This window comes from Corylus avellana, chromosome ca6, assembly GCF_901000735.1.
Source record: "Corylus avellana chromosome ca6, CavTom2PMs-1.0".
Classification (NCBI taxonomy): Eukaryota; Viridiplantae; Streptophyta; class Magnoliopsida; order Fagales; family Betulaceae; genus Corylus; species Corylus avellana.
In genome coordinates, this window is record NC_081546.1 from 15,350,648 (window position 1) to 15,376,515 (window position 25,868).

Consider the following 25,868-nt stretch of genomic DNA (forward strand, 5'->3'; position numbering starts at 1 on the left):
TTCTTCTTCCTAGATCTTTTTTTTTTTTTGCTTCTCTTCTTCTTCTCTTCTCCCTTTCTTTTTCTTCTTCTCTTCTCCTTTTCTTTTTGTTCTCCTTCTTCTGCCTAATTTCTTCGATCTGCCATGGAGAGAAGGAAGAGGAGAGAGAGAGAGTGTGGGAAAAATAAATGAGGAGGGAAGAATAAAAAGAGGAAAAAAGTGGAGGGAAAATAAGAAGAGGGAAAATTTTCAAAATTCCGGCCTTTTTTTTTTTTTTTTTTGACGTGCAATATTTAGAGCATCGGAAATTTCTGACGCGCCAAACCGGCGCGTCAGAATTTTCTGACTTGCCAAACTTGGTGCGTCAGAAATTTGGTGCGTCAGAAAATTCTGACGCACCAAGTTTGGCAAGTCAGAAAATTCTGACGCACCAGTTTGGTGCGTCAGAAATTTGGCGCGTCCGAAAATTCTGACGTGCTATTTTTTAGCACGTCAGAAAATATTTTCTGACGTGGCAAAAATTATGTACTATTTGCCACGTCAGAAAATATCAATTTTTTTGTAGTGATAGCAGTCTACTAATAACATTATAGATTAAATGATCTTGGATATCTCATTTATGTTGCAATCTTTATTTTTTTGAAGAAAAAAAAAAACCATCTAAACTTGTGACAATTAGGTGGGAAAGAAAACCAAAACTTAATAGGTATTGGGAGTTGGGACTAATACAGAGAAGGTCACACGAGTCCATTGGAATAAACCCCACCAAGAAGGCCCATGAAGCTATTCAAGTAGGTCTCCACAACAAGCCAGTATCAGCCTTAATTATATGATTCAAATCAATCTATTTTTGCCTATGATATCCCAAATCTCTGGATGGAAGGGTATTGGTAATCAACCAAGAATCCCATGATATAAGGGTGCAAATTGCAGCTATGATTCATTGGTCAAATACAATTCAACTGAGTAAGCCTCAAGGGAGATAAAAGGGGGAAATTGAACCAGGTATGTGGATCTCTTCTAGATAAAAAAAATTCTTACTTGCTTTCCATATGTTTTCTCTAAAAGAAAGCATATAAACTTGCTTTTGGCAAAATGAAGTCTTAGCTTCATTCTCATTGTATATATAGGCAAAGAGTTACAATTGTAATAAAGTTTGACAAACCCAAACTTGATACAAACTAGGAGAACTAATACAATACAAACAAGTAGAACAAATACAACTAGAAAACTAAAAGGGAAGAGATAAAAACAACTATAAGGATAATACTAGAGATAATGCTAGAGATAAGGATAATGGTAGAGAACTATAAGGATAATGCTAGAGAGTGGTTTGGATCTATTTGGATTCAAAGAGTGAATCCAAAATAGACTTTGTTGGTTCCTTAACAGGCCCCCTCAAATGAATAGGAGAGGGAGTGACCATGAGTTTGTCTCTACGGAAAAGAAAACGAGAGGAGGTAAAACCCTTTGTGAAGATATCAGCACATTGGTCTTGAGTTGGAATGTAGCAAGCACTGAGATCTTTGTGAAGAATTTTCTCACGGATGAAGTGATAGTCAAATTCTATATGCTTGGTACGAGCATGGTAGATGGGATTTGAAGCTAAGGCAATAGCTCCTATGTTATCACACTAGAGTACAGGAGGATCATGGAGAGAAACTTGCAATTCTTTGAGTAGCATTCGAAGCCATGAGAGCTCAGCAGCTGTGATGGCCATGACATGATATTCAACTTCTGTAGACAACAGGCTGCTTCTTAGCATGCCAAGACACTAAGTTGGAGCCGAAAAAAATACAATACCCTGTGGTGGATCTGCGATCTAGAGGATCCCCTGCCTAGTCAGAATCACAGTATGCTTGAAGCTGAAAAGGACCTGGAGTGAAGTGAATGCCATGATCTGGTGTGCCTTTAAAGGTACCTTAGGACTATTTTAGCAGCCTTCATATGTTCATTGGTTGTACAATGGAGAAATTGGCACAATTGGTTGACAGTATATGCCATGTCAGGTCTTGTAAGTGTGCAATATTGTAGAGCTCCAATGATATGGAAATAGGTTGTGGGATCTGGTAGGGGATCACCATCAAGCTTGGTGAGCTTCTTGCTTGAAGTGTAGGGTTTGGCATAGGGCTTTGTTCCAAGCATCTGCACACGATCAAGTAAATCAATAATGTACTTTCCTTGATTTAGATGTAACCTATATTTGTCACGAACGACATGGATGCTTAGGAAGTATGTGTAATGACCCCGATGGGCAAATCAATTAACTAGTAATTGACCCCATGGTTCGTCTCCTAGCCCTATTCCTCGCGGGACAAGACTCAAGGATTTCAACCTTTCTCGTTGAAACGAGAAAATCTCAGCGGAAGACTTTCGAAAACTATAGGAAATAAAGAGCAATAAATTTAACATCCACACAACATGTACCAGAGTAAATATAAATCCTCATAATATAAAGATAACCATCAATGGTGCCGGTCATCAGACCGTCATCAAAATAGGATTACAAACCATGACATAATGTCATAACATTGTTCCAACAAAAGATCAACATATCAAATCCTAGATCTAAACTTAAGTAAGGCTAACGAGATTAAAATCTTGATCATATCATCATTGGCAGTTCCTCCATCCTTCTACATAGACTTCAATCAAACTGGGTCCATATCCTCAAAATGACCCGAATCAAGTCCTGAGCTATCACCCAAGTCGGCTCCAACGGCATCCTCTTCTAGGGTAGCTAAACCGCGCAGATATTCATAACGATAGGGGAAAACATAAATAAAAAAGGGGCAAGTCTAAGACTTAGTGAATATTAACGCAAATAATGTCTATGCCAGTTTAGTAATGAACTCCATTTTCATAAGGCAAGAAACAGTTCCATATGACAGTTTTTATCAAAAATGTGGTATAGATATATGATATATGCATATGATATAGAGTGACAGTTATAGTTCAACAGTATGGTCTACCCGAGATATTACCCATTCCCAGCAAGGTTGGTGCTGTCTTGAGGGACCTGTAATACAATGCCGGTACCCCAGCCATTGTACGCTATGTACATAACACTAGTAGCACAATCGAGTCCGACCGTGGGTGGCCCACACCGCTAATGATGTTCGTCCTGTCGTAACCTAGCCATTTGGGAATGGCTGCACCAGGTCACAAAACCATTGGATCCAAAGCCCACATAACACTCATACATTTGACCATAAAGCTAAAATGTATAGTAAGTCCATGTCCATTATACCATACGTACCGGTGTACCATGTCATACAATACAAATTATCTTCTCTGTATTTTACACGCATGCTTTTACAAGTCACACTTTCTTAACATATTCAGCACAACATTTTTCTCAAAATGCTAGAGTTCATGTGCATCAAGTATAAATTTGAGAGTTGCAAATATGCATGTTTTTGGTACACAAAATAGTTGTGTAGTGCATGGAAAACAACAATGAGCATTATGTGAGTTAAGACTCACCTGGGTCATATAATGTCTCAGAGTATTCCAAATGATCCGGGTTCTCCAAATCTATGGAAAACCTTATATTAGTTTTATTTCTATCAAAACGACTCTAAAACAAGAAAATAGGAGCTATCGGACAGCTGGTTAAAATAAAGTTTTCTGTCACACTCTGAACTGTACGTCTGGGATCGGGACTGTACGTCCGCTTTGATTTTTTTGGGAGAACCTCATTTTGTCCACTCGTCCTCCTATTCTCCATAACCAAATTCTAAGGCTATCAAAGGGCTTCCTAAGGTCTCCTAACTCAAAACAACGTCTCCAAGCAAACAAAATCATGCAAAGTCAAGACAACGCCATTCTAACAAGATTTAAAGCATAACCAAAGCTAAAGCTAAACTAACAACTCAAACAACAACTAAGACAATGTTTAAGCAGCATAACGACGTAAAAACGAGCTAGGCTCTTGAAGCGAAACTTCAAGAACTTCCCTTTCGTTAGCATCAAACGCTCACAATCTCACAAAACACTCACAAAGGGGTTTCTCGCAGCCTGGGAGCAAGAGAGAGGTGTGAAAAACTGAAGGGGTCGGGGGTATTTATAGTTGAGGGGCTCTACCAACTCTTCAAAAAAGAAGCAAACGTCGGCAAACCCTAGCGTACGCCTGGTACTATTTTCATTGTGGTCCAAAGGCTGCCTCGTATGTCTTAGTATTATCCAAAGGGTATTCCAAAAGTAGTGTACGTTTGTTTGGTCCCGCGTATGTCCGTGTACTATTTGCATAGCGTACCTACTGTGGTCCCCCCAACGTACGTCCAAGTTACTAACAGAAGTGTACATCCATTAACCCTAACGTACGTCCGGTCCAAAAGTCCAAATTACCCTTCTAGTGTCCTTAGTGACCCAAAGCCCAAATTATTCCCCTAACTAAGCTACCTAAGCTTAGTTAATTATTTAGGTCACTACAGTATAAAAAGCAACCAAGATCTTTAAGCTTAAATTCCATTTGAAGGCCGTGGATGAGAGACTCCATGATAGATGAATCTGTGCCTGTTACTATGATATCATCAACATATATCGGTATGTAAAATTGAACAGAACCTTGATGAAGCATAAAAAGAGAGGTGTCTACTAGGGATCCTACAAAACCAAGATGGAGAAGAGCTTGTGACAATATGTGAAACTAGGCTCTTGGGGCTTGCTTTAGACCATAGAGAGCCTTCTTGAGCTTACATACATGATCTGGAAAAGCTGCATCAATAAAACCAGTAGGCTGCTCCATAAGGACTTCTTCATTTAAGTGACCATGAAGGAAAGCATTGGAGACATCCAATTGTTTAAGGGGCCAATTGTAGTGGATTGCTAAGGACAATAGGATCCGTATAGTGGCTGGTTTGATAACTAGACTGAAAGTTTCAATGTAGTCAATACCATCTCTTTGTTGAAAACCCTTAGCCACTAGTCTTGCCTTGTATCTTTCAATAGTGCCATCTAATTTTTCCTTTAGCCTAAAAGCCCACTTGTTTTTGATGATGTTTCAATGTGGTGGTCTAGGGCAGAGAGACCAAGTACCATTATTAGCCAAAGCTTGAAATTCACTTTCCGATGCAGCAAACCATTTAGGGTTAGAGACAGCCTGAGCAAATGTAGTAGGGACATAAGGCAATGGTGTGGCATGAAAGGATTTTAGTGGATGCTTGGTTGATTTTAAGGATAGGAATAACTAATAGTTGGGAAAAGACTTTGGTTTGGAGTTTCCAGTCATAGATCTTGTGACAATATGAGGAGAGGCTGGCTCAGTAAATGCATGTAAAAGCTGAAGTAGGGATTGATCTAGGTTAGGATAGGCTCAGGGTTAGGTGGTAGCAATTCGGTAGTAGGGGTAGTCAAGGGAGTAGAGGGTTCAGATGTTGGTGAAGAGGAAGGCCTTGAGGAGAGAGGGGAAGCAAGAGTGTTTAGGACAGGTACTTGTGTTGGGGAATGCAAGGTGATTGGGGATGAGGTGTGAACAGTAATAGAGTCAAAATTATTCACAGAGTAAAAATAAAAGGAACAAGAAGAATACTTGTAAGGGAAGGATCTAATCCGTTGGAGGATGAAGATGCTGCTCTATTCTGTGCAGAAAACACCAATTCATCAACAATAACATGTCTAGAGACATATACACGATTAGAGCTGGGATCAAGAGACTTGTAACCCTTTTGGTGAGTACTGTATCCAAGAAAGATGCATTGTTTGCTTCTGAATTCCAATTTGTGTTTAGCATAGGGCCTTAAGAACGGATAACAAGCACAACCAAAAGTTTTTAAAAAGGTGTAGTCTAGTTCCTTATTGTAGAGTTTGGTGAAAGGACTTGAATTTTGAAGAGTTAGGGTAGGCAATCTATTGATGAGATACACGGTAGTACTGACAACTTCAACCCAATATTTTGAAGAAAAGTAGGATTGAGTTAGAAGACTAAGACCAGATTCAATGATATGCCTATGTTTTCTTTCTGAAACTCCATTTTGTTGAGATATATGTGGACAGGTGACTCGATGAAGAATACCATGTGTTGATAGAAATTTAGTAAATTTATGAGAGGTGTACTCACCACCCCCATCTGTTTGAAGTTGTTTGACTTTAAGGGAAAATAGATTTTCTATCAAGCACTTGAATTTAACAAAGGTTTCAAAGACATCTAATTTGAGTTTAAGAGAAAATAACCAGGTGTATCTAGAGAAATCATCAATAAAAATAACATAGCATTTGCTTCCATTGATTGAAGATAAAGGAGAATCCATACATCACTATGAATAAGCTCCAATGGAGAAGTGGTGACACGACTAGACTCAACGAATGGCAACTTTTTGCTCCTTCCTAATTGACATGAAACATAAATAGACTGCTGGACTTAACTAAAGACACTAGAAGATAATAGTTGTGAAGAAGATGCTGTGAGATTTGATGACTTGGATGCCCTACGCAGTTGTGCCAAACTAAAGAAGACACCTTGATCCAAATTTGTGTATTAAATGCTCTTACTTTATTTCTGGTGAAATGTTGTAGCCTTAATGGGTACAGACCATCTTCACTTGCCCCTTGCAGGAGGATCCTCCTTGTGAGGTTGTACTTAATCAAGAATAGGTATCAGTTCGTTTAAAATGGCAATTATTGTCATGGCAAAGTTGACTAATTGAAAGTAAATTTGTTGTAGCATCAGGACAATGTAAGATATTTTTGAGATGTAGGAGTTGATTTGAGCTAAGAAAAGAGGAAGATCTAGTGTGGGAGATACCAAGTCCACTACCATTACCTATTGCTACTGTCTCATCACCTTGATATGGTTGCTGCAGAGTTAGATTCTCCAAGTCAATAGTGACGTGAGTATTGGCTCCACTGTCAGCAAGCCATTCATCTTCATCTTGTAGATCGTTGGATTGGGAAACCATTGCAACAAGCTTAGATGGTGGATGTCATCCTTGGAAGGCATAATCCATGCGATGAAAGCAGTCCAATGCTTGATGATTGGAGCGGCCACATATCTGACAATGAGGTTTGTTGGATGAGAGGATACCAAGTTGAGAATTTCTCCTTTGAGTCTAGTTACTGGGAGAATTTATTCTTGGAGTGTAGTTGCTGGAGCTTCCAGTAATAGTTTTTCCTTGGGAGAAGCAAGGGTTGGGAGTATACCAGGAGATCCGTTGAAAGTCTTCTTTGAGGGATAGGAATTTCTGTAATTGGAGAAAGTTTTCCTTTGATTGTTGTTGAATCTCTACTTGTAACTTGGCTTCTAAGCAGTCATGGCATAGGGTTGTGGTTCGACAGTGGTAGCTTGATGTTCAAGGCGTTGGTCGTGTCCAAGTAATTCAGACTGAAATTCTTCAAGAGACATAGTGGCATTCTTTGTTATCATGGAGTAGGTCATGACAAAAGAATTGTAGGTGGAGCTTAATCCACCTATGATGTAGGATACAAGGTCATTGATGAGTGCCAAATTTTGCATATTTGGACCCCTTCATTTGCATTTGCTAAGCCTTTAGCTATGTTATTTTTTGATGTTTTGGTTAGTTTTGGTGTTTTAGTGTTTTGTAGGTTGCTAAGGGAAAAATGCAACTCATTCCATCAATTCTGGGGTATAAGACACTTTGGGGAGCATTGGCAGCAAATTTGGATCAAGCGATTATTCGCACTCAACAAGTCCCACTAAAAAGGACATATCTAGAGTTGTAGAGCTCGAATTGAAGTGATGTTAGTGTCATTGGAAAGCTAACTCAAAGATCTACAAAGTCATGTTAGGATTTACAAGTCTAATGGGAGAAGAATGGCTGACACGTTGACTACCCTCGAGACTATAAAATATAATCCAAGCGATCACAAGAGTTGGCTAATTCCGAAGGTAGTGCGCTTGACCGCACATTTAGTGAGATCGTGCGCACATGCATCCTCGAAAGTGGAAAGTGATGCACGAGTGCGATCGAGCGCACCTCGAGTGCAATCGAGCGCACTCGTCCAACCTGGCAGCATTGAAACCCTAAAATTAGCTTATAAATATCATTTTTTTTTCTATTGTAAACATACGGAGACGCGCCGAGGGCACCGTACTTTGTCAAAATTTGTGTTTTCTGGGTTTTTGGAGCTTTGAACTCCAATTCTATTGTAAGTTTTATGTTTTTCATGATGGCAATTCAATTTGTTATTGTTTTTGTTATCATGAGAGGCTAAAACCTTCAACTAAGGTTGAAGATGAAGCCTCGTCATTGATAAACATTCATGTTCTAGTCATTTTATGTATACAATGTGATTTTTAATTACATTGTTGTTCAAAGTCAATTCAATTGTTTGATTAATCTCATTTGATTGAATGTTGTTCTTTCATTCATGCTAAATTTTATATTCGTTGTGTTTCATCTAGGGGTATATTGAATGATTAGATTGAGCCTAACATCCATTGTGATCTACGGATATAGTGGATGATTTGATCTCAATTAAATATTTGTTGTGATTCTTTTAATGGATGGATTCATCGAATGATTTAATATGCGTGTTTACGACTTTTGAACATTGTATAAACTTTTTGGTTGTCTATTATATGCATAAAATGTAAGAACATGTTGTTTGATTTGTCGAGGCGGATTCGAATAACCTTAGTACTTTTCCATTAATTGTTTTCAAATCATTTAGTTTAGTTTATGTTTTTGCACGATAGAACTATGAAATTTGGAACTAGGTTGAAATAGGGTTAATTTAAATTAGAAAATTGGTTTTTGCAACACAACTCCTTGTGGTTCGACCTCTCACTTGCACACACTTTATTGCAAACAACTCGTGCGCTTGTGAATATAATTAAATTTGTACATCAGTCATCATCGGTGATGGGGCTGCCGGCGATAGTTAGTTGGTCTGCTAGTAATTTTGCACTACAAATAAAAGTAACACATGGATTGTTACCTTGTCTGAGAGTCTGAAGTTGGCGTCTCAATTGAGTGACGTGAGACCTTGATGGAGAAGCATAACAAGTGGCAAGGGTGTTCCATACTTTATTGGAGGTTTTACGCTCATAGATAGAAGGCACAAGTGGAGCAGTTAGAGTTGCAATGAACCAATTGAGAATACATTGGTCTTTCTTTCCCTAGAGAATATATTATCGATTTGAGACATTAGAGGTAGTTTTGTCCGGAGAAGATGGAATAAGCTTTGGTGGGCATGGCTTGGAGCCATCAACAATGCCCATCAAGCTATTGGTTTTGAGGATGGGCTCAACTTGAAAGACCCATCCGAGATAGTTGCTGTCATCGAGCTTGGATTGACAAAGATGTGCAAAGTTGGGCATCATGAAGGATAAAGCGGCAGTGTCGCTGGATTGCGTCATGAGTGCAGCAGGAGGGACACGGCAGTGAGCAAGGGTGCAGCAATTTTGGTTTACGGCAGTGAGCAAGGTTTCTGAGGACAGCAAGGAGAGCTGTGAATTTGCATGGAGAAGAAGTGATTCTGCCGAAGAAGGAGAAGTGGTAGAGAAAGCCCAAAATTTGAGGAGGGTCAAGGATCTTATTAAGAGGGGTATGAACCGTGTGGCTCTAATACCAATGAAAGAAAGCAGATAAACTTGCTTTTGGCGGAATGAAGTCTCAGCTTCGTTCTCATTGTATATATAGGCAAAGAGTTACAATTGTAATAAAGTTTGACAAACCCAAACTTGATACAAGCTAGGAGAAATAATACAATACAAACAAGTAGAACAAATACAACTAGAACACTAAAAGGGAAGAGATAAAAACAACTATAAGGATAATGCTAGAGATAAGGATAATGCTAAAGATAATGCTAGAGATAAGGATAATGCTAGAGATAATGCTAGAGAGTGGTTTGGATATGTTTAGATTCAAAGATTGAATCAAAAACAGACTCTGTTGGTTCCTTAACATGCTCTTCCTTGAAAATCTATTATTGACTTAAGCATCAGAGCGACAAGCTCTTATGCTTACTATTATCAGCTTTGCAAAATATCTCTCATTGGTGTTCACCAATCGGAAAACTGCATCAAAAGTATGTCATGGTGGATGACTTGCATCTAAATATGAGATGGCATGGAAGATGAAGGGAAAGCAATCAACATTGGATACGATGTTGCAAAGTACGAACTGCCATTTACTTACCGACTAATAAACTTTTTGTTACCCAAAAGGTTTAAAGTCCCCTATATGAAGCTGTATAATGGGTTGAAGGATCTAGCCGAGTACCTCGATCGAAACATATAGGGCTCACAAAATCCTCTATGGGAACCAGGTGAAATGGCCTATCGAGCCTTCCCCCTGATTCTTGAGGGGTCGACAAGGCAATGGTTTGCAAACCCTACTGCCTCTAATAACCATCGACCAAGACTCTTGTAAGAACTTTTGTCTTTTAGCCGGTGAAAGCTACAAATTTTTCTACACTTCAATAGGCACTTACACTTCAGTGTAAAAATAAGTGTAACCATTAAACACAATGGTTGTAAATCCTTTAAGAAAAATGCCCATTGAAGACTCTAACTCCGATAATGATATATAGCTTTTGCATTGGCTTCAGATCATTCTTTGGCATCCATCCAAAACACGAATGACCATTCAATCATGCTATTTGAAAATCAAGTGCATCCTCTCATCATCATCACATACATGATGGATTAACTCATCATAAGTTGGTGTTGGCGGAGTCTCACCACTAACAGATAACGGAAGTCACATCCAAAACAAACAAATTTTTTCATTAATTATCATCTGCTTTTAATAGGAGTACAAATGTTCACTTAAATAAATAAACTGACAAAACCCTAACCCTTATATTACATGCTAAAAACTTAATTGCTTTAAAGACGTCACATTCATTTATCACATTTAGCCCTGTGGTGTTAAAAAATTATCCACCCTACTATTTGTCCCTCGTGACAAAAACTTCATGCAGATTGGTGGCTTAACCCCAGCTAGAGCAAGGATAGAAGCAGGCAAAGTCCATATCCCATCTCCACATATCAAACCAGAAGCTACTGCAGGCCCAAAAGCATCTGCCTTGGCCTTGTTTATTTTCTCCCACACGAACAATATTAAGCTTCCAACACACATATCAATGGCGAAATATGATCCTATATACAAAGGTATTGCCATAGCCATTGGAAGTGGAATGAACTGTCGCCACTTCTTACCCGCTAAATCTCTAATAAAATTTATCAAAATGGCTGCACCAAAAAACACATAACAGAGTAGAAGGCATTTCCTTGGTAGACTTGAGAAGCCCTCTACTCCCAGCAAAGCCATGTTACGGAACACAACAGCATTCGGGGCAGGATATTGACTTCCAGGTTGCCCAATGTCATCAAAGGCCTTGTAAAAGAGCCAAAAGACACAAGGGGAAATTATGCAACCCATTGCTGTGCCAATTAGTTGGCTCACAAATATGGAACGGGGTGATGCAAGTGTCAAGTAGCCAGTCTTAAAGTCCTGCATTAGGTCAGAGGCTGTTGAGACAATGTTCATCATAACCCCACAAGCTGCTAGCCCTGCAAGAACTCCACCATGAGAGGCACCAGCCCATGCTCCAATGATAAAGATGGCAAGCTTTCCATACGTGGATGCTAGGGACCAATCAGTGAGCCCAGCACCATATGCATTGCAGAAAGCCAATATGGGTGCAAATATGTACATGACCAATATGTAATACCATTTGAGCTGGTGAAAGATATGTGGAAGAGTGGCTGTAGAGATGGCAGCAGCTATAGCAACATAACCTCCAATGGAAAACCATGCTGGAATTTGATCTTTGAGAAAGAGTTGGGTTCGGCGCTTGTCATCATATGAAACCTGAGAGCTCACATGATCAGAAGAATGGCCTGCAGTGGGAAGATCAGAGCTCACATCTTTTTGCCGAAACTGATGAGACAAACCTATGATGGTTAGACTTAGAACCTTGACGAAGTTATATAGACCATGATGAGAATCAACAAGCACCATTAAAGAATCCATTGGATGTTCCAGTTGGGCCTATATTAAGAGCAAGATGCAAGAAATCAAAGAAGCACTTAATGGGCTGATTCAAGAGATTTGGGCTGATTCTAAAATGGGGCATTCCAAGCTTGGCCCAAAGGGAGATGAAGGCATAATAAATTTGATCCAAGCTATTCATGGAGCAGATTGCACAAAATTTCCTTAGCAATGGCATGGATTAATGGTTGATTATGGCTGATTGACTATCAAATTATATACCAATTAATTGGATGATTCACTTGCCCAATTACATGCCAATTAATTGGTTGATTGACTTAAATCAACCTTAATTTTAGGCTTTTATTAGTTAGCCCTTTTTTACTTTATTTAGTTTCCAATGTTGTAAACCAATTTAATTTCCTTTCCATACTAGGCAGGTACTCTTATTTTCAGCCATGCTCTATAAATAGCATGCACTCTTTGTAATGAGAGGATCATGAATGAAAATTAGAAAAAATGTGAGGCTTGCGCCTTCTTTTGGTTCTTCAAAGAACTTGTGAACTTATCAGGGATTCTTCCTTGTGGCGTTCAAACTTATATACCTTCGGTTCGCGTTTCATTTATAAACGTTGGGTCAATGGTTGTTTCCTTATACCTTTGGTTCGTGATTCAATTATAATCATTGGGTCGATGGTTGTTACTTTATACCTTTGGTTCGCGTTTCATTTATAAACGTTGGGTCAAGGTTTTCTATCAAAATCTGCATTTTAGCTTTCTTGGGTCCGTATTCCAATATTGTTGTTGGGTCTCAAAGCGTGTCGATTGAGGTTCGCATCAGACCATCACCTAGGATCATGGCTATGGCGATAAATACCTGAATAAAGAATACAAATTAAAGTTTTCAACAAACAGAAAAGCCTTCTTGATGGATGAAAATATAGGTGGGAACTTACCCTGTAACCTTGAAGACCATGGAGACTGGTTTCTGGCAGGCCTGCAGAATACCAATCACCCTTTCTTTTTTCTATGAGAGGCCACATCAGACCCCAAGAAAGAATCCCTCCAACCAGCACTGATATATTTATGATATAGGGACAAATCATTCCAACTCCAACATATGTTGCTGAGAAATCAAAATAAAATCTGCAGAACAATCAAGATTTCGTAATAGGCACAACATGATCAATAAGTGAGAACAAGGCTAAGGTGAAGCAAAATTTTTACCAAATGAAAATTCTTCTTTGCATAAAGTAAACTGAAATTTTATTAAGAGCAAACTGAAGGATAATTATATATGTACTTGTATTTATATGCTTTGAGCCCTAATGAAGGGAAGCTTGCAAATCCACAATCGTCTCCAGCAGTATAGAACCATTGGAAGAAACCCCATAAAAAGCTGAAGCTGAAAAACTTGCCCAACTCTCTCACTTGCTTCCTGGAAAAATAGAATAAAAAAGAAAAGATATTCTAAATTTTCATACGGTCCCATTTAACTAGAAACCATTAAGTGTTAGATACGTTACTTTGCTAGTTTGGCTCCTTGAGGAGTGTGGAAGCTGTTGATAAGATAAGCGGTTGCAGTACCACTTGGATATGTGAGTCTGAAGTCTATGACCATAATCTGACACCAAACATCAAACACATCATTGGAGAAAAAGAGCACTATGACCACGTTAATTTCCTTGTGTTCGATAAACCTTTTTTTTTCCGTTTTTATTCATTTATTTATTTTTTAAATCTAATAAATGCCCAAGATTTCTCAAATGCTATACCTTTCGGAGAGGCACCACCGAGAAGAGTCCAAGAAAGCTGACAACAAAGAGAAAGCCGATTATCCATACTAATGATGGGTTTTTGAAATCATGAGTGTTTGTTGATTGTTTGGCAATGCGTTCACTCATTCCAAACAGATAACTTCCAAAACCTCCTGTTAATAGAAATCAATTAAAAGATGGAATTTTCAGTCTACCAGTTTGAGAAACATGAAATTTGTGCAACAATTTTAAACTATCTCCTTCATCCTGGTTTCCAGATTTTTCGACAATTAAACTAACATGTTTTTGAACAAGAAGACAAATAAAAGGGGTTATCACATACCACTGAAGGCGATGCCGGAGGAGGCGACAACGCAGGTCTGGATGACGGTGTTTTCCTGCCTGGTGAAGGGCTGCTTCAACAAGCCGGACTTCCGAAGCAATTTGGTCCACGTCTTCACGAAGAAGAACCCCAATAGACCGGCGGAGACGTTGAGCGAAGGAATGATACCGATGGTGAGGTTGAGCTTCATCACTATGAAGCTAAAGAGTATGCTCAGCACAAAGCTCACCACGAAGGCTCTCACCGTCAGCTGCTTCCTCCACGACGGCACCTCTTGGTTCTCGAACAGCCTCTCCACCGACAACTCTCCCAATTCTTTGTCCTTCCCGTTGTCGTGGTTAACATTTCTATCATCTTCCGGGTCGTAACCGTTCTCCTCCCTCCCATTTTGAGGCATCTTTTTTCTCTTTCTGTTTTCCGAGAAAATGGGTTATGGAGTTGGAAAATTGGGGAGTCTGAAAGTGAATCTCTATTGAGTGAGAGAATATTTTGGTGGGTGCTTTATATATATATATATATATATATAGGGGAAACTTCACTAAGGACCCTCAAACTTTCACCCTTTTTGAAATACCCTTCATGAACTTCAAAATCTCTCAATTTAGTCTTCTGAACTTTCAATTGCTTTCAATTTGGACCCCTCCGTCGGATTTTAAACGTCACATGACATTTATACCCCTGACTTTTGTATAAAATTTCAACTTTTAAAAGTTTTTTTATTTTTTTTTTAAAAAAATCAGGGATATTTTGGTCTTTTTTGAATTTTTAAGGGCTAAAATTAACGGAACGGTCCAAATTGAGAGCAATTAAAAGTTCAGAGGACTAAATTGAGAGATTTTGAAGTTCAGGGAGGTATTTCAAAACAGGTAGAAGTTTGAGGGTCCTTAGTGAAGTTTCCCCTTATATTTATAATGGGATTTTTCTATTCCCACGAAAGAGGCTAGAAATTGCGTATTACCTCTCAAATCAAGGCGTGGAAGGACCGAAGGAGTGATGGATAAGTGATGAATACTACGGTAATCCAATCTAGTCGAGTAGAGTTAAATTTGATTTATTTATTTTTGGACACAAATTTCCTTTAAATTAGTTTAGAAGAAATTTTATTGAACTTACTTTAATAAGTGACAAGTATTATTCAACATCTTTAGATTTCTCAAATATTATTGTTTGGGTTCTTAGGTTAATATAATAACAATAAATAGCTATTAAAAATATTAAAAAAAATGAGGGATATGATACTTAACACTTATCAAAGTCAGTAGGAAAAAATTTCCTTCAAACTGGTTTGGATGAAATTTTGGTCCTTTAATTTTTTAACAAGTTAACACTAAAACTTAATCTATGTATAAGAATGAAGGTAAGATACAATGGTGTGGTCTTTAAGGGATAGTTTTATTGGCTGGATATTACGCTTTGTGAAGTTAAGGTAATTTGTTCGAATCCTCATCTCCTATTTGTTGAGAAATAATCTCACATTGCCTGTGAACAAGACCTTGGGCATGTTTATAAGAAATGAGCAACCGTCTTTTATAGAACCGGTTTTATGAGATGAGTTGGGCCCATGAATTTCTTCATGCTATTTGAGCCTACCATATGACGAATGAGGCCTACACTACTTACCATGTGACAAGGACCAAGAAAAATACCGACTTGGATGTGAGGGAGGATGTTGAGAAATAATTTCACATTGCCTGTGAATAAGACCTTAGACATGTTAAGGAATGTACAACTATTTTTTATAGAACCGGTTTTACGAAATGAGTTAGACTTATGAATTTCTTCACTATTTTCCTCTGTTTGTGCCTACGGAGAGATGCTTGGTGCAAGCATTAAGAAAGAATGACAAAAATTGGTGTCACTATGGCTAAGTAATCGACAATGCCCGTATTATATTGAATTGTTTTCAACAGTGAGGAGTATATCATGTAAGAAGGGAGGCGAACAGAGCGGTTCATATGCTAGCAAACAATGCACTCTCATTTATAGATAAAGTCATTATGATATTGTAATAGCTGAAGGCGCTGTTCAATACTTTTTCATCAGTGCATGACCCTTGTTAGGCTATCAACACATGTAAAAGAGGAGAGAAGCTGCTGTGTGATCGTTGCACAAAAGCCAACTTTTGTGCAAACCACTCAGCATCTGACACATCATCTATTTCAGAAAATTGCAAGAAAAATGCATGTTTGCAAAGTATAGGATTAATTCCCCACACAGCCATTTAGCCACCGTCAGCCTTCGCCAACTGCTGCCAACCTCCACCGATCGAATCGAACCACTGCCCACGCCCACACTCCTCCACCCACTGCCCAACCAGATCTCTCTCCCTCTCTCACTTGGCCAGCATGGGTGGAAGCTGGGTGGCACGCGGCCACCCCCATATCTGGCTAGGGATTGCCCGTGGGCCACCCAGCCACCACTAGGGGTGGTCGAGCGGCTACCCCAAGCCACTGGGGGGTGGCTCGTGGCCACCCCCAGGCCATAGGGGGGGGCTCGCAGCCACCCCTAGGCCATTGGGGGTAGCTCACGGCCACTCCCCAGGCCATAGGGGGTGGCTTGCGGCCACCCCGGCCAATGAAGGTAGCAGCGAACCGCCCCCACCTTTCTCTGCCACCCTCTATATTTATTTTTTTAAAAAAATTAATAAAACCTGATATAATCAGGTGTGGGTGTTTATTTTTTCTGAGGCTGTAGTGCCCCGACTTTACTTAATGAAAGACGAAAGTGAAAATCTCCAATTGCCACTAAGCACTACTATCTCTACCTCAATATCATCAGAGATTATAAATCTCATAGCGGAAAATTTTATTTTTTTCTTATGCATCCCTTACAGAACATATCAGAGCTGATAGCAAGACTTCTATATTAAACAAATTTATACATTGTAATTTACAAGACAAGAAAACACACTTGTCAAAAGTGCCACAGACGGCACATGGGTGAATGTACATCAAAAGTACCTAGAACATGTCTAACTATAGATACATTCCAAAAGATAGGCATCTTCATGATATTCTACAACAAACTAAGGCACCAGAAAGCCTTATCCATAATAACCTAGGCAGGCATATGGATCATCTTCACCATCTTCTACATCTGTATCAACATCTATGTAAATGTGGTGTAATTGTGGTGTTACCACATTTACATAGGCGGATTAATGAGTCCACGGTCTCAATAAGTATAAGAAATACTAACATTTTCAATATGAGCCATCTTTTTCGAAAATATCTCTAACATAGCGATTATAATAACAGCTATGTTAGGTTTTCCAAACATGCTCATTTTTGTATAATCGATAGCTAATAAGATAAGCATTGTGGAGCTATTTTGTAATAAAATCCATTTATCTTTTCTAGACATACGACTTTATATTTATACATATATGCATTTTACTTGCATCTTATAAAATGAATATGCATATAAATATAAAGAGGTTAAACAAATAAATCATATTATTCAATGTATGCAATGCAATCTTTGGCTTTTCCGGCTTTCTAAAGGACTTGAACCTTTCGTTTACGGCTATCAGGAGACACCTTCGGCTCCTCGGTTAGTACCTGGCTTCTTATTTTAACCCGGAAGGCTCCTTCGGCTTCCACCGTTAATATAAGAATACCTATAGTTATACATTCAACTCTAGGAAGACAAAAAGGCTTCTTATTTAACCTGAGAGGCTCCTTTGGCTCCCACCGTTAACAGGAAAACCTTATTACTTCATATTTAATTAATCTCTTATTCCCAATGTTCAACAATATGCAATAACATGTCTCTTAAAATCATTCTTTTGTTCTCATAATCATCTCCTTTCATTTCGCAAATTATTTCAATACATGTGAAAATAATTGAAAGCATATAGTCATGTTATTCATAAAATATTCAGGCTCATGTAATAATCATACTTCGAAAACTTTATAAAATAGTATCAGTCTCAGTAAGTAGTTATACTTACTAAAATAGTATCATGCTCAGTAAGTAGTTATACTTACATTTCACCGTTAAGCCGAATTTCCGCTCTAACTCTTTATTCTAATATTCACTGCATTTGGTACTCCCACGCGCGACCATATATTAGTTTAAAATTACATTTAGAAGGCTAAAATAACGACCTCTTAATTTATCTCTATGCTCTATCCAAAATTGGACAGCATAACGACATATATTTAAAATATTATAATGTCACTTGGGAATCATAACGACTATGTAGCATTACCACATATTTTTATATGGGCATTACTACAGCATTAATGTAATATTTATCTAAAACTTCTAAAATTACTTGGCCAATACCTAATAAAATTTAGGTAACACAATGGCGCATTTGTAATATTTAAAAGGATGATTGAATATAGTATCCTTCCCGAGATATTCAATCACACTTTCCCGAGCAATTTAGACATCATAACAACATAAATTAAATTCTAATAACTAGAATTGATATAAACTAAGAATAAAAGAATTATACCTAGCACTCTCCCTTTAAGTAGCTCCAAAGCTTTTAAGTTCTAAAGCTTATAAATATTATAAGTATTTCTCACTTGAAATCTGAGAGAGAGAGCACTTTATTTTGTGATCGAAAACATGTACAGCCCGGCCTACTTATAGGCTGAATTTTGGGACAAAACTAGATTTTTATGAAAGCTTAGGACATGGTGGGAAATAATCCTAAAGGTAGTAAAGCAAAATTTAAACGGCAGCTTTTTATTGTGGGCGCCGAAGTCAGCTTTGGTGAGTTTTGAGAACATAGAATCTGAAATAGGCGTGAACCAATTTTTCTTCTTTCTATAGTTTTATTATTAATTTATTAATCAAATATGCCTACTTGCACCAACCATTTCAAGATAGTCCAGAAAAGTTTGTTTCAACGAGCAATTGATATATATATATATATATATATATATATATTCTTATCTTATTAAACGAATTCATTTTTATTTTAAGTATAATTAATTAAATCTTAAATGACAAATAATCTATAATGTGAATCAAAGCTAACTCTAACTATCTACTTCTCAGTTCAAACTGAGAATATTAAATTAGAGATCAAATATATTTTCCTAATATATTTGATTTAACTTTAGACTAAAATTTATACTAAAACATTCTTAGTCATTCTAATAAATTCCTCGGGTATTACATAGACTATTCTAACTGATGTGACAAGCACAAAACTCATGTTTATACACAGTCCACATAAAAATTATTCTCGCAAAAGAGATAAAATAAGATTTGACTTGGAGAGGCCACAGAAATGATCCAATATTTTAAGTTAGTAAATATGATTTCTAGAAGGGTTATTATTTACATCAAACTGATGGTGATACGATGATATCATAGCTGGGTATAAACCTTATTCAAAATGTTTGAAGCAAGTGACCAAAAATAGCTTTATTAGGTGGTGGCCCACCATCAAAATTATGCATTTGAGTCAAGCCTAAAACTTTCTTGCTTTCACACTATTAAATAGTCTTGATTTTTTTTTAGTTATGTTCTTGGTCCCTAGGGTATGTCATTGTCATGTATCTTGTAATCTAAGGGAAAATTTACTTTATCCCCTTAAGTTTTAAAGATTTTTTAATTTGAATTCCAATGTTTAAAAATTGGTAATGTATCTCCTAATATTTCAAAAAATTTCAATTTAGACCCTCCGTTATTAATTTCCGTCTAATTGAACGGAAATCATTTCAAGTGCATCTCACGTGAGATTTTGATGCGCTCTATTCTAATTTTACTTTTATTAAAACCTATAAAAGTACGTAATTACCCTCATTAAAACCTATAAAATTACGTAATTACTCTCAATTTTATAGGTTTTAATGAGGACAAAATTAGAATAGAGGGCATCAAAATCCCACGTGAAACGTACGTGGAATGATTTCCATCAAATTAGACGAAAATTAATAATGGAGGATTTGAATTGAAATTTTTTGAAATATTAAGAAAGTACATTCCCAATTTTTAAATATTGAGGTTTGAATTAAAAAACCTCTAAAATTTCGAGGATAAAGTGAATTTAGCCTGCAATCTTTATTTTAAGAAAGATTAAGCTTCAATTATACATAAAGCTGGTGAGGTTGAGCTTCATCCCTATGAAGCTGAACAGTATGCTCAACACGAAGCTCACCACGAAGGCTCTCACCGTCAGCTGCTTCCTCCACGACGGCACCTCTTGGTTCTCGAACAGCCTCTTTACCGACAACTCTCCCAATTCTTTGAGTTTCCCGTTGTCGTCGTTAAAATTTCGATCATGTTCCGGATCATGAGTACCCTTCTCCACCTTGTCCTCCCTCCCACTTTAGTTCATTTTTTTTTTTTCTCTGTGTTCCCAGAACATGGTAATTGAGTTGGAATCTTGGGGACTCGGGAGTACGAAAATGTGGTTAGATTCTGTTGAGTGAGAACATGTTGGTGGTATTTTAAAATCTTGGGGACTTTTATTCTTGCTGATAGTTAAGAGTAGTAATTACTAACGTTCTTGCTCTGCTAGTTAACACGCTTTGGACGAATTTTTTTGTTGTTTAGCCCACAAGATCTCCATCAACAATTAAATAATTGATGCAGTGCAACTTGACTTTGATATCAATTAATACAGCGTGTCGTGATTAGTTTACCAAGACAAACAAGATAAGATAAGAATCACAACTCTTCTTAAAACTAATAATCAATCAAGGATTTAATGTGGATAGAAAATAAAACCACTCTTAAAAGTGTTTTTCATTGATAACTGGTCAAAATAACATAATAAATTAAGGCTATAGATAGCCATTACATATATTTATACCACCTAGACTCCTGAACCTAAGAAAACGCTCAAATAAAAGTTTGTTTACAAAAATTTATTGGAGCTTGCCTGAACGTGTAAGAGGCTCTTTTGAACCTAACTATGGTTTCCTCGTATTCTTACTTGAATTCTCAATTCACACAGCAGCTCGTTCTAACCCAACTTTAAACGTGTGTATCTATAAATAACTCATTCGAAACCAACTTCATATGAGTTATTGAACGAGCTATTTTGTCAACTCGTTTTTAAAGCTTGTTCAAACATAAACTACGGACGAGCAATTTTGTACAGCTTTTCAATTTTCTTTTTACGGTCTATTTTAACTCAGTAAACATTTGAATTAGAAAAACTTAATGGAATATGACTTTGTAACCCTCTAAATGAGCTTTCCAATGCCATTAATTATGTCCCCATATGATGTCAGAATCGCTATATATGTCCCTTTTGTTAAAGCAAATATGATTGAAAATTGTCCTCTATCAACAACCTTCATTATTCGACCTATGGCCCACGAAGGAATGTGGGTCAAACACGGTAGAGGCTTTTCTCCGATCCAATTTGGATTGGAGAATATCCAATTAATAATTAAGATCTCTATAGAGAGATCCTAAGGCCATAAATGAAACATATGTCCCATTGATAGAAATAATAATAAAATATTCTATATATTTTAAATTTAATTAAAAAAATAATAATAAGAAGTTTAAAAAAATAATAAAATATTAAGGGGTGGCCCAGCCACCACCTGGGGTGTTTCGGCTATCCTAAATTTATTTATTTATTTATTTTTTCAATCTTTATTTATAATTTTTATTAATTGTGTTGAAAATTTTTGAGTTAAGTTGAAATTTTTTGAGTTGAGTTGAATTGAGTTTAAAAAATTGCCAAACTTGAATTTAGAAAAAATTTGAGATTGAGTTGGAAAATCTTGCTTCCCAAACAAGGCCTTACTTTTCCACCGAAAGTGGGCTGGAAATTACTTATTATTACTTATTATCTGGAAATTACTTATTATTACTTATTATCTATCACATCAAAACGTGAACAACTGAATGAGTGATGGAAAAGTCGTGGAATAGAATTCAGAGAAATTATTTTATGGTCAACTCAAGACAATGGTTTTTTTTTTTTTTTTTAATCAAATAAGAGTAGAGAAAAAGGGTTACATGTGATCGAATAACAAAAAAGGAGTGGACAATCCAAAAAACAAAGCCCAAATGATTAATGTAGCAAGGATACATGGAAAAGTTCAAAATGACCAAGTACAGGGAATGATCCAAAATGACCAAACAGTAGCCAATGATTTCATCTATGGCCTCAGAAAAACCATAAACAAGCCGGACTTGTTCCTGGGCCACACAAGGCACTTCTAAAATTTATAAGGACTCGGTGAAGAGACTTATGCGATTAAGGCAACAATCACTGTTAAATGAAAGTTGCATGGATGACACTACATAAAACCGAGAAAATGCTGCTGAAGGACAACCACTAGGATCAAAAAACTCCCCCACAACGTCAAACCAGATCAATACTAGGAGATAGTAACCCACAAAAAATAAGAAAAACAGCACAACCAAACAGAAAAAATACAAGATTTTAATAGCAAGATTACAACAAAACAACATAAATATTACAACACAACAACAAAACACAAAGCAGTAGCTACAGTGGATGATGAGAGGCGGGTGGAGGAGATCGGGTGGCGATGATGGAGAGGAGCCCGGTGAACGGCGACAGTGGAGAGTAGCAGCAACCAGGCAAAAAAAACCAAAAACCAAAAAACAAGGGAATAGAAAAACCAAAAACAAGAAACAGAGGAACAAAATACCACACAACACCAGCAGGGGCGGAGGTAGGCAGGCCGAAGGAAGATCAGAGAAGCCACGTGAGGAGGAGATGGTGGACGGATCTGAGGCGGATCTGTGGCGGATTTGTGGAAAGCTCGAACGATCTGTGGCGGAGGAGGGACGGCGAAGTCGGAAGCAACAAAATGGGGCAGTGATGGCGGCGCTGAACAGAGATGGCAGAGGAGCAATGGAAAAGAAAGAGAGAAAAGAGAAAAACAAGAGAAAACTAGGAGAAGAGGAAGGAGAAACAGGGGTTGTTTCTTAAACAAGACCCTTGTCCCAAACATTATTCACTTCATTTCTCAAAAAAATTAAGATCAAAACATTCTCATTTTTATATTACATTATTTATTTTTTATATCACATCAATTATCTTTTATTACTGTTGAAAATAAGGTTGTATATTGAATCACGCAGAATAATGTACAAAAGGGGCCAACATATATAGGCTAATAATACAGACGCTATATGTACACAACCAATCTCGAGCAACACTACATATAATCTAATAGCCCCTGTCAAGCTCAAGGTGGAGTGTGAGAGACCAACTTGAGTTTGGACACAAGATCTCAAAACCGCCCTAGAGGATGTGACTTTGTAAAGATATCCGTGAGCTGATCATAAGACGTGACAGAATGAAGCTATAGTGAGCCCTGAAGAAGATGATGACGGATAAAATGACAATCAATCTCAATATGTTTGGTCCATTCATGAAAAACATCATTATGAGCAATCTGAATAGCACTCATATTGTCACAGTATACAGGAGTAGCAGAAGAAAGAGAGACACCCATATCCTGTAATAGCCATCGCAACCAAAGAAGCTCCGAGGTAGTGTCAGCTAGAGCATGATATTCTGCCTCGGTGCTCGATCAAGCAACAATAGTTTATTTCTTACTTCGCCAAGAGATAAGCGAAATGCCAAGTAGGAAACAGTAACCAGTGGTAGAGCGACGATCTGTCGGATCACTCGCCCAATCAGCATCAGTATAAGCATGCAGCTGAAGAGGAGATTGAGAGGAGAAATAGGGCCCATGAAATAATGTCCCCTTCAAGTAGCGAAGGATGCGGAGGACAGCTGAGAAATGAGTGGAGCGAGGAAAGCCATAAACTGACTCACCTGATGGACAACATACGAGATATCAGGCCGAGTGACAGTAAGGTAGACAAGACTGCCAACTAAATGCCGATATAAGGTAAAATCACGAAGAGGCTCGCCATCATGAGGAGTGAGACGAGTATTAAGCTTAGTCGGTGTGTCAAAATCTTACTGCCTGTCAGATTGGCCCGGGAAAGCAAATCAGAGATATACTTGGCCTGTATCAAATAATAACCATCAGAAGAATATGAGATCTCAAGACCAAGAAAATAGCTGAGAGGGCCAAGATCTTTCATCTCAAAGTACTAACTGAGGAGCTATGTAAGTTCTTGAATGCCAGTGATAGCATCTCCAGTGATGATCATGTCATCAACATATAGTAGAAGAAGTATGGTACCCCGCTCTGTGCGGTGAATAAACAAGGTTGAATCATAAGAGCTGATAGAGTATCCAAGGTTAGAGACAGTGGCGCTAAACTTAGCAACCCATGCTTGAGGAGCCTGCTTAAGTCCATATAGAGCTCGACAGAGACAACAAACCTTGTTTGTAGGATGAGGAAATCTAGGAGCTGGTTGCATATAGACTTCTTCACTTAAATCACCATTAAGAAAGGCATTTTTGACGTCCATTTGATAGAGTGACCAATGTCAAGAGGCTACAACAGCCAACAGAGCACGCACAGAAGAGAGGCGAGCAACTAGAGCAAAAGTCTCCTCATAATCCACACTGTACTCTTAAGTAAAACCTCTGGCCACAAGTCGAGCCTTGTACCTATCAACAGTGCCATCGGAACAAGTCTTATTTGGTAAACCCATTTAAACCCAACCACAGACTTTCCAGGAGGCAAGTCAACCAGATCCCATGTATTGTTCTTGTGTAAAGCATCAAGTTCCTCTTTCATCGCAACTTACCAAAGAGGGTTAGTCGAGGTCTCATGAAAGGAGTGAGGCTCATGCAAGATAGCTAAGGCATGAAAGTAATGAAATCCTGTAAATGGATGAGAGAGATCTTACTCAGGTGGATCGGCGAAGGTGAAGTGCTGGAATGCAAATTGGATCCTCGGATGGAACAGAACTTGGCGACGCAGGCGGAGTAGCATCGAGAGCATCAGATGACTGTTGTTCGAGCAAGAAAGACTCTGGCAAGGCATTGCTGGTGGGAGTTGGAGAAAGAGGAATCTCAAGAAGGGTAGTAAAAGGAGGAAATGATGGCATGCTGAATTTGCAAACTTCGTGGAATAGTCAATGCTCCCAAAAAACTACATGACGGGAGATGCAAAGACGATGAGACACAGGATCATAACACCGATAGTCCTTTTGTTTCACTCCATATCCAAGAAAACAACACAACCGAGAACGAGGCTCGAGTTTGGTGCGCTCATGAGGTTGGAGTAAAACAAAACAAGCAGAACCAAGAACATGAAAATGGTGAAATGAGGGGACAGAGCCAAACAAACTCTCGTGAGGATTGCAATTATCAAGAATAGGAGTAGGCAACTTATTGATCGTGTAGACAGCCGTACATGAGAGTGGCTTCACACCAAAATGAGGTAGGAACAGATGTGGAAAGAAGAAAAGCACGAAAAATGTCTAAAATGTGCCTAAGTATACATTCAACTCGACCATTTTGTTGTGAGGTGCCTGGACACGACAAGTGAGGAACAGTGCAATAATGTTTGAGGATGGCTTGAAAATCATGTTGAGTATATTCTAAAGCATTATCAGAACGAAAGGCTTTAATGGGTTTTGAAAATTGGGTTTCAACCATTTTGGCAAATGTGCGATAAATGTCCAATAATTTAGAACGAGATTTCATTAAAAACACCCAAGTGTAACGAGAGAAATCATCAACAAAAATAACAAAATAACGTGAACCACTCATACTAGCAACAGGAGAAGGTCCCCAAACATCAGAATGAATCAAATCAAAAGAAGCAGCAGCATGAGACTCACTATTATTGAATGGCAAAGCTGGTTGTTTCCCAAGTTGACATGAAGTACAGTCAAAAGAACTATTGGGCACTGAACCTAACAAACCCTTTGAAGGTAAAAGTTGTACCCGAGACGCAAATGCATGATCAAGACGTGAATGCCAAAGTGCAAGAGATGGTGGTGATGAAGAGGCAGGAGTAGAGACATTAGTGGTGGGGAGGTGTAAGG

At 38.0% G+C, this 25,868-nt stretch overlaps 2 protein-coding genes across 2 annotated transcripts in view; both read right to left on the reverse strand.

Moving 5' to 3' along the window:
• The window catches only part of LOC132185230 (probable metal-nicotianamine transporter YSL5), an 8,630-nt gene extending 1,752 nt beyond the window's left edge, over positions 1 to 6,878 (reverse strand). Inside the window, exon 1 of the mRNA XM_059599030.1 lies at positions 6,743 to 6,878. Within this exon, the coding sequence (XP_059455013.1) occupies positions 6,743 to 6,878 (136 nt within the window). The remainder of the gene's footprint in view (positions 1 to 6,742) is intronic.
• Positions 6,879 to 10,655: 3,777 nt separating this feature from the next.
• Positions 10,656 to 14,441, reverse strand: LOC132184037 (probable metal-nicotianamine transporter YSL7). The gene is made up of 7 exons (XM_059597516.1): positions 13,983 to 14,441; positions 13,658 to 13,812; positions 13,409 to 13,506; positions 13,186 to 13,320; positions 12,839 to 13,028; positions 12,729 to 12,759; positions 10,656 to 11,890 (listed from the first exon to the last, which is right to left on the reverse strand). Exons 1-7 carry the CDS (start codon positions 14,377 to 14,379, stop codon positions 10,803 to 10,805), a joined length of 2,094 nt encoding a protein of 697 aa, XP_059453499.1. The 5' UTR covers positions 14,380 to 14,441; the 3' UTR covers positions 10,656 to 10,802.
• Positions 14,442 to 25,868: the final 11,427 nt, after the last annotated feature.